A 9,612-nucleotide genomic window follows, 5' to 3' on the forward strand; every position below is an offset into this window, starting at 1 on the left:
TGGTAAACTTTGAACCATCCTTCCTTAAGCCCGAGGTCTTAGAATCCCGGCAGCCAGCCCCATTATGAGACCTCTTGGGAATCACACGATGTACAATACAGAGGGTGGAAAGCTTTGACACCTGAGTCCAGCGACTCAGGCTTTCCACCAGCAAGGCTCCCCTAGCCCATACCCACTCAGGGACCCTTGTCCTGGGGCCTGAAGACCACCGAAGCCCCTTTGGGATGTCTGGCAGCATTCCAGATTTATCATCTTATCCTTTAGGGCAGGAGAGGGCTAAGCCAAGTTCTCACCAAAGTGCATGCCCTGGTCTCCAAAATTTATAAGGGACTTCCTACTAGGTAGGGTGAGTGCATTTTAAGAGAGCCTGTTTGTCACCTCCTAGGCCACTGGCCTCACAGATCAGCTGCAGCTCAGTGCTTAGAGAATCCCGCGGGGCAAATCCTCACCCTTTCTTTGAGCCACTGCACTGAAACTCTGGGGACGTATGCGAGTAGTTCACAAGCTTGCACCGTAGCCAGCTCCTGGTCCTAGGTCGTCTGAGTGCCTAGATAAACGGAAGGGAGCTAGCTGGTCTGTGCCTTCTGGCACCTTCCTTCCAAAGCCTGAAACGGATTTTGCCACATCAGGAGTCCCAGTGGGATCCAGCGGCTGGAGGAGGCGGACCAGACTGCTCTAGAGAGGCTTTGCTACTTGGGAAAGGAGCTCAGGATCCGCCTGGCGCGGGCAGGCCGAAGAAACCAGGCTTGCTGCGCCGGAGGGAGCTCCCAGACCAGCAAGAGTTAAAGGGAGGGGACGTGGGCTGTCACGCGTCATTGGGCAGATTATGTGCAGCAAACAAAAAGTGTGTGTCTGCGTGCCAGTCAGTCATTGCATCGGGTCCATCTGTACAACTCTCTCTCTCTCTCTCTCTCTCTCTCTCTCTCTCTCTCTCTCTCTCTCTCTCTCTCTCTCTCAAGCTATCTGCATCTCTCTTCTGTCTTTGGACAGAACCCACAAGACTGACACCGACACCTCTTGACATGGAGATACACTAATGCAATAGGCAGGAAGGAACATTGGGTTTCATCCCCTCGGTTCCAGGTGGCCTTATTTGGGCGACTCGGTCCTGACCTTATTTCTGGTAAGTCTATTTGCATTGATGTGGGAGGGGGATGGGAAGAGTACAGGTTGAGTGGAAAGAGTGAAGAAAATATTGCTCCCTTCCTCCTCATTATCTATAAGATAGGAAAGAAATGATTGCTGAATATTATCTCCGTTGCCAATAAGATTATACAAAGGGAGGAGCGGGTGGGAGCACTTTGCTGGAGAAGCTAGGGACTGGGGAGCTCGCGGCAGCCAGACAATGCCAGCCCAGAGTAGAGGGAGAGCATCCGGCAGCAGGGACCGCAGCGACGACCGGCTCTCGGCGAGCCCAGCCGGCTCTCGGTTTCGCGGAGGGTGGATGGAGGATGAGAACCCAGGCCTGGAGATGGGCGTAGGGCTAGGAAAGGCTAGACTTTAAAGCCCGGGGTCTTGCCTGCCGCTTCTTGTGGCTGGTTTTCGTCGTCGTGGCGGCCACTGTGGCGGCACCGACCTATGAGCCCGGGCGTGGGACCTTTTCGCTGTATTGTTAGATAGCACTGCATTTTAATGACCGAGTCCCTGCCGATGCCGAAGTGGTGGGCGATCTCCTTCCACAATGAACCGCTCCCTTGAAAGATACTTTGAAAAGCGATGCAGAAATCAAGGTGCAAAACGTTGAAATGTTGGCAAATGGGAGGAGAGAGTGGGATTCTGCTGAAAGGGAGTTAAGGGAACCAGTATCCTGCAGTGTATTTGATTTGCAATTAAAAATCAGAAGGGGACAGAACGGGTCCAGGAACAGAGTGTAGCATCGTAAACTTTCTATTTTGTGGCTATTTTCCTTATTCTCACTGTCTGGAAAATAAAGGTGCCATTTGGGCATATGGAACAATGAATAGGAAAAAGAATGACCGAAGTTTTAGGTATTACATTTTCTCACATTTGTAAGACTAATTGGTTGGTAAATATTGACAAAAATACATATCGCCAATATTGTTCTTTAATAAGAAGCCAGCTGTACCAGAGAAGAATAAAATCAATTCTCCTCTCCCAGTTAAGTTACATAAATACAGAGATATCACTGTCAATGGTGAAATTACTAGGGAAAAAATCAACTTAGAGGAATCATTAGAGCCCTCAGGAAAAAATGACGTGGCTAACTAATAACCAGTTTAAATATCTTAAATTATTGCTTTCCTTAAGTGCTCAGTATTGTAGGGGGTGTCCAGTGGCTGAGGAGAGAAAATGTCCCTGTATGACAGCTTAATAGAGAGCCCTCCACTGGGGCATTACTTTCTAAATTGCTGCGGATTAAACAGCTGGAGAGCCTACTGAGGACCATTCAAGCAGGGCTGCCCCCTCTTGCCTAAACAGGGTGGTATCCGGGGAAGTGAGAATTCACCAGTCATTACACACAGTATATCAGACAGGGGACACTTCAGGCCTGCCCTATACCTGTTCGCTTCATGGGCCACAAGCGACTCAATCCACCCTCTTGTATAACAAGGTAACTGGGACTCAACCTCACCCATAAATAAGCATGTCGAGAAAAAAAAATAATTACCTCTGCTTGCTGCTTTTAATTAAAGCCTCGGAGGGACAGCGCTGGATTATGGTAATGAGCAGACATGCATCCCTTCTTGTAGGCTGCAGAGAAAGGTTAGCTGACACAGAATTAGTGGCCCTGACACTCCACTTGAAATCCATTCGCCATGCTCCGCTGTCCCCGCCTGCTAGCTAAGGCTGCTCCCCTAGTTAGAAGAAAGGAAGAAATTAGATGTAGGCACGGGGTTCAGTACATAGGAGGACGGGACATCGCCCCAAGGGTTAGAAGTTGTGTGTGTGTGTGTGTGTGTGTGTGTGTGTGTGTGTGTATGGGTGTACTCAGGTGAATCTACATATGCTGGTTTAAAACACACACACACATACACACACACACCCCAATAAAATAAAATAAAACTAAAACCAATCAAACAAACAACAAACAAAAAAACAAACACAACAACAAAACAACAAGGAAAAAAACCCCTACATTCATCCCAATGCCCCATTCTATGAATCCTGGGGTATTTTAGACACAGCCTGGTCTGGCCTTCACAAGTTCTTTATTTTCTTTTTCTCAAGCAGGAAGTGTGCTCTCATGCTTCCAGTTATGTAAAAGGAAAGAGTACTTCGAAGTTGGCATCTTTAAAATACGCCAGATTGATCTGCTTTATTTTTAAAATAGGAGCTATGTTAAAAAAAAAAAAAAAGCCAGAAAGTGCAAAGAAAATATGCCTAGTAGCGGAAACGCTCTGCCGAGGTTCATAGCAGAAAACGCAATAACAACAACAACAATGCTTCTTGTCCTGTGTATCTGTCTCCAGTGATGGAGGATTCAGGCATCCAGAGAAGCATCTGGGATGGAGATGCCAAGGCTGTCCAACAATGTCTGACAGATATTTTTACCAGTGTATATACAACCTGTGACATCCCAGAGAATGCCATATTTGGTCCGTGTGTTCTGAGCCACACTTCCCTGTATGACAGCATAGCCTTCATAGCCCTCAAGTCCACTGACAAGAGAACAGTACCTTACATCTTCCGGGTAAGTCTCTGCAAGTATGATGGAAGTGTCTGAGGGTAACTTCCATGTTGGGAGCTAGCAAGGAGCTAGCCTAGGGAGAATGTGACCATTTGAGCAACCAGAGTGAACACAACAAAAAGTTAAAAAAGAAAAGCTAGACTCAAATTATCAAATGATTTTCTGAGAAAAAAAAATTTGACTTGATATACTAAGGATGCCTAAATTGGTGCCCAAGTTCGAGGTTCCCTAAATTAAGACTTCTTAATTTGCTAAGGAGACCTTTCTAGAGTCGAGCTTTATATATATATTGGGTACTCTCTGTGCGTACTTTTACATGTAAGGAGTATATTTGTTTCCTAACCTGAGAGGTATCCTGAATATTGCTTTCCTTAACTAACATTAGCTAGTAGTATTCAGAGTTTGTGTTTAAATAAAAATGTTAATTGTTCTGGGAGCAAATCATAGTCAAATGCACGTTTGTGTTTCTAACAGGCCTCTTACTTTCTAGTCTTTCTTTAGGAAGAAAACCTGTTAGTCCTTCAAGCCACAGTTAGGAAGATGGGTGTGAGTGCAGTAGAATAATTTCTAAGACCCAGACTTGCCTTTTACTTCGGAAGTACACGAAATTCCCTCAATTTTTGGCATGTGGCGTAACTGAAAAGGAAATTCTGAAGAGACTAATCTATATAGACTGATTTAGTGTTGCAAAAGATGGCTATCTTTCCCGTTGACTACAAGCACAGGGATGTGGTCCGACTTTACTCAACTTTTGCAAACTTGATTTCGGATAATTGTTTGGAAAGAAGAAAACCCAAACACAAGAAATAACCTTGGTTTCTGTCTTTCACCTGTTTCTTAAACACTTTAGGTAGACACTTCGGCTGCAAACGGTTCCTCAGAAGGTCTCATGTGGCTGCGGCTGGTCCAATCAGCCAGAGATAAGGAAGAACAAAATCTCGAAGCTTATATAAAAAACGGACAGCTGTTCTACCGCTCTCTCCGCAGAATTGCCAAAGACGAGGAGTTACTAGTTTGGTACGGGAAAGAACTGACCGAGTTGCTCTTGCTCTACCCCTCTAGATGCCACAAAATGAATGGTAGGTTGGCTCGCGACCCGGGAGTGGTTCCTTCGCTAGCTGAGGAGATACTTCTGGGCTGTTGAACAGAATGTAGCAAGGACGGAAGGGGAAAGGAAACGTTGGGGGAGCGCTTCCCTTGATAAATGTGCTGCACCAAATCTAGAAAGAAAGTTGCACCAAGAAGTATAGCATATTCTTTTCTCAGGCACTCAGCCCGTGGAGATAAAGTGGATTTGTTACGGGGATGGTGGCTAAACGGCCTGGAGGCAATGCTGGCTAACCACGTGGTGTGGTGTGTGTGTGTCTCTGTATGTGTGTGTGTGTGTGTGTGTGTGTGTGTGTGTGTGTGTGTGTGTGTATTGTTTGCTCACTAAGCAGGGTCGTCCCCTTTCACATGCCTGGAATGCAGCCAACGTTTCCAGTTTGAGTTCCCCTATGTGGCGCATCTGCGGTTCCGCTGCCCCAAGAGACTTCACAGCGCTGATGCGAATTCTCAAGAAGAGCCAGGAGGCGGCGTGGGCACCAAGGACCACGGTGGCGGCGGTGGCAAAGACCAGCAGCAGCCTCAGCAACAGCAGCAACAGGAGGCACCGTTGGTGTCCGGCCCCAAGTTCTGCAAAACCGGCCCCATACACCACTACCCGGCACCATCTCCAGAAGCTAGCAACCCTCCGGCCGCCGCAGGTGCCGGCAGCGCCAAGCCGTCCACGGACTTCCACAACCTGGCCAGGGAACTGGAAAACTCCCGGGGAGGCAGCAGCTGTTCGGCCGCCCCGGGCGTCGGCGTTAGCGGCAGCGGCCACCAGGAGGCGGAGCTGAGTCCCGATGGCGTCGCCTCAGGCGGCTGCAAAGGGAAGAGGCGGTTCCCGGAGGAGGCCGCTGCAGAGGGCAGTGGCGCGGGGCTGGCGGGGGGCCGTGCCCGCTTCTCCGAGCGGCCGCTGGCGGCCTCCAAGGAGGAGCTGGTGTGCACCCCGCAGCAGTACCGAGCCGCCGGCAGCTACTTCGGCCTGGAGGAGAACAGCCGGCTCTTCGCGCCGCCCAGCCCGGAGACGGGCGAGGCGAAGCGCAGCGCCTTCGTGGAGGTGAAGAAGGCGGGCCGCGCGGCGAGCTTGCAGGACGAGGCGGCGGCGGCGGCGGCGGACGGTGCGGGAGGCACAGCCGAGGACCCCGACGCCGGAGGCGGCGGCGGTGGAGCCAGCAACGGCTCGTCCACGCCCGCGTCGGGGTCGCCAGGGAGCGCAGAGAAACTGCTGGCCCCGCGGCCCGGTGGTGCGCTGCCCGGTCGGCTGGAGGGCGGGAGCCCCGCGAGGGGCAGCGCCTTCACCTCGGTGTCGCAGCTGGGCAGCGGTGGCAGCGCGGGTACCGCGGGGAACACGGGAGGCGCGGGGGGCGGCCAGGCGGCTGCAGCGGACGAGCGCAAGAGCGCCTTCTCGCAGCCGGCGCGCTCCTTCTCGCAGTTGTCCCCGCTGGTCCTGGGCCAGAAGCTGGGCGCGCTCGAGCCGTGCCACCCGGGAGACGGCGTGGGTCCCACCAGACTCTACCCGACCGCCGCCGATCCGCTGGCTGTGAAGCTGCAGGGGACCGCGGAACTGAACGGAGCCTGCGGGCCCCTGGCAAGCGGCGGCGGGGGCGGCCTGCCCAAGCAGAGCCCCTTTCTCTACGCCACCGCTTTCTGGCCGAAAAGCTCGGCTGCGGCAGCAGCGGCGGCGGCGGCGGCCGCGGGGCCCCTGCAGCTGCAGCTGCCCTCGGCGCTCACCCTGCTGCCACCCTCCTTCACCTCGCTGTGTCTGCCGGCGCAGAACTGGTGCGCCAAGTGCAACGCCTCCTTCCGCATGACCTCCGACCTAGTGTACCACATGCGGTCTCACCACAAAAAGGAGTACGCCATGGAGCCCCTGGTGAAGCGGCGGCGGGAGGAGAAACTCAAGTGCCCCATTTGCAACGAGTCCTTCAGGGAGCGTCACCACCTCTCCAGGCACATGACCTCGCATAATTGATGCGTAATGGATTCCGGCTTTTCACGCGTGTGCACGCACAGTCAAACCACCTGCAGGAGCAGACGTGCGAGGACATCCACTACTTCCTTATGCCCCCTAACACTACAACCAAACACGTGCACACACAGGTCCCACCCCTCGCCAGGAGCCTCATCATCCAAATGTTTAACTTGGGACACACACACACACACACACACACACACACACACACACACACACACACACACGGGACAGGATGGTGGATTGTGGATTGGGTGGGGTTGTTTGAGGGGGTTTTCTTTTGAATGCACGAATTTTCACTTTCCCAAAAGCAAAGATACATTTTAAAAAATGTCATATATTGCAACATATTGATGCATTTCTCATACGTTTCTACTTAAATTATTAAGCACTTATGGTTTAGATGTAATAATTATATGTAAGGACAAAATTTATTTTCGATATAAAGTAATGAAGGAAGGTGAAATGCTTTCTGCATTTCCTGATGACAGCTGTGTTCTTACAAAAACAAACAAAATGAATAAAAAAGGGGGTCACCATTCAGTTTAGTTTCCTGGGGAAGTGCATGTATCATGAAATGATTATGGACTTCAGTGAAGAATGTCATCAATTATGTAAATATGTATTTCCTTTTAATACAAAGTGTAATTTTGTGCCAGTGAGATGGAGTCTGAATAGTTATGTGTTTCTTTTATTCCTGAAAGATTTATTAAACTTTATAGTTTATCCAGGTATGTTGGATGCTTTGACAATAAATAACTATTTTCTTTAAAGCAAATATTTGCAAAGTTCTTAAAGTCTTTTCATAGGTCAGCATACGATTTTGTGCAGTTGGTGTACTTTCATTGATTCCTTGAAAAGAATAGAAGAGGCCACAGTCTCATCAGCATTTATTTACTACAAGCCAGTTTTGAGCCTAAGAGTGTTGATTGCCACTTGAAAATTCTTTAGCTGGAAGATGTTGGGTTTGGTGACCAAGGACAAATCACATAGCCATCGTACTTGCCATATAAGTAACTTGTCCTGAGGTTGTTGGCATCCATTGCAAAAATATAATAATAATAATAATAATAATAATAATAATAATAATAATAATAATAATAATAATAATTTGTCTCCAGCAAGTGATCAGGTAGTTTTGGACAGCATGTAGGAGAACAGATTTTAAAGCCTCCTTAAGGATCTAGTCACAATGTTTCCATGGAGGGATATCCTACAATCTAGAACTTTCAGCTTCTGTCATCCATTAAGGACACTGTAGACAACTTAAAGATGATAGTGTGCTAAAGGGCCCAGTATCAACACCTATACAATTAGGGGTGGTCCTGAGGCTAAAACACTAGAGAACCAGCTGCTCCTTTATGGAAAGTCACTCAGCCATCTTCAGCTGCTGCCCACAGGCCTTAGGGAACACCTGCATATGTATCCGTGCTGTGCATGCACTGTAGCTTCTAAACTAAAAACCATATGACCAATGAGCCTTCTTAGGCAGCATCCTCAACCCCCCCCCCCACAGTCCCAGGAACAGACTCGGTAACCCTGTCACATTGTTCCCTCCCCTTTTCATAGTCTGTTGATTTCCCCCCTGTGTCTGAAGGATGCCTGTGGATAGATCTCTAGTGGGAACGTCACACAAGGCCTTCGTCTCAAGGCTTTCCCATACCTTCCCCTAAAGGATTTTGAAGCCTTCGCTGTTTTAGGGCCACCAGACAGCAAGCTGTCTGGAACCTTTGAAGAATACGGGTAGGGCTGGTAAATGCACTCAGTGTCCCACTGTTCACATCCTTTGGCGTACCTGTGGCTTATTTACATCATCTGTGAAACACAGGGATGTTTCTGGTGTCTTTAAATTACTTCTAGCACCGAAGAGGGCTTTTCTGATTCCCAGATAACCAAACAATTTTACCCAAAGAGAGATTTCTAGTGGGGGGAAAAAGACCAAGATTAGTTGTGAAAAAAAAAACACAACTGAATAGCAAGAACAGAGGATGATATTTAGGTGTGGGTAGAAAATGGTCCTTAAGTGATGCTTAAATCAAGCATCCCTTGGCTAAATTGTCTATGCTTAGGACACAACTGTACTATTGGAACAAAAACCTATTAAAAACAAGCAAGCACAGGTCATCTTGGGAACTAACTTTAAGAAGGGGGGGGGGGGAAACACTTGAATTTGCTTTCCTATTCCATCCAATCCTTCTGGAACCTTCACATTCTCTTCAACAGTTTCATTGCCAATGGGGATTCAGACAAACTGAATTGTCTGGAACAAGTTCAGCAAATACTGTTCCTGGAAAAGGGTTTCTGAAGGACACATGCAGCTGACACTATAGTAATTCCGTCTTTATTCTCTTTGGTTTGGTCATTATCTTACACATAAAATCAAGTTCCTTGGTTGATCTACTGCCTAGGCGATCCCGGAAGTCAGATACCTTAGACCTGGGGTTGGCTGTGCCTATCTTTCTGCCTACAGACCGTTTTGGCTGGAGGTAGGAAAGAAAGGATGCACAAAGCTAGTTTTACCATTAGCCAAGGCAAGCTCGGTGATGTTTTCTTTTATTGCGGCGCTGCCAGATGCACTGTGATCCTTTCCCGTGTCTAAAACCCAGAGGAGAGTTTCTAGAATTCCAAATCTCTCCTAGCTTAGGTCACTGGCTGAAGCTGTGTTAATACCTGCACGCAGCTGCGGAGGAAACAAGATCGCAGGGCTTCAAGACAACCTGGTTTCACAAATTCCATGCCAGGTGTCGCAAGCTTCCGCGCCATGCAGGTGGCCTGAGCTTTTGAGTGCCCTGCCTGGAAAAAAAATCAGGTCAGAAAGTCAACTAGTTGCTTCCCAGCATTTGTTGTGTGTCCCGGTTTCTGGAATAATGCCCGGAAATAATCCAGCATCTGGGGTCTGCGAGTC

At 48.9% G+C, this 9,612-nt stretch overlaps 1 protein-coding gene across 2 annotated transcripts; it reads left to right on the top strand.

Annotated features, from left to right (window-relative positions):
* Window positions 1-756: 756 nt before the first annotated feature.
* PRDM8 (PR/SET domain 8) lies at window positions 757-7,485 on the top strand. 2 transcript variants are annotated; one of them, XM_084759927.1, is made up of 4 exons: window positions 757-1,123; window positions 3,432-3,652; window positions 4,500-4,728; window positions 5,089-7,485. In XM_084759927.1, the coding sequence occupies exons 2-4, from the start codon at window positions 3,434-3,436 to the stop codon at window positions 6,705-6,707; spliced, it is 2,067 nt and encodes a 688-aa protein (XP_084616053.1). In that variant the 5' UTR covers window positions 757-1,123; window positions 3,432-3,433; the 3' UTR covers window positions 6,708-7,485. The 2 variants fall into 2 exon arrangements, with proteins under 2 accessions (XP_084616053.1, XP_084616052.1); XM_084759926.1 differs by lacking the exon at window positions 757-1,123 and adding an exon at window positions 1,340-1,730.
* The last annotated feature ends 2,127 nt before the right edge of the window (window positions 7,486-9,612 follow it).

This window comes from Acomys minous, assembly GCF_964271855.1.
Source record: "Acomys minous genome assembly, chromosome: 15".
NCBI lineage: Eukaryota > Metazoa > Chordata > Mammalia > Rodentia > Muridae > Acomys > Acomys minous.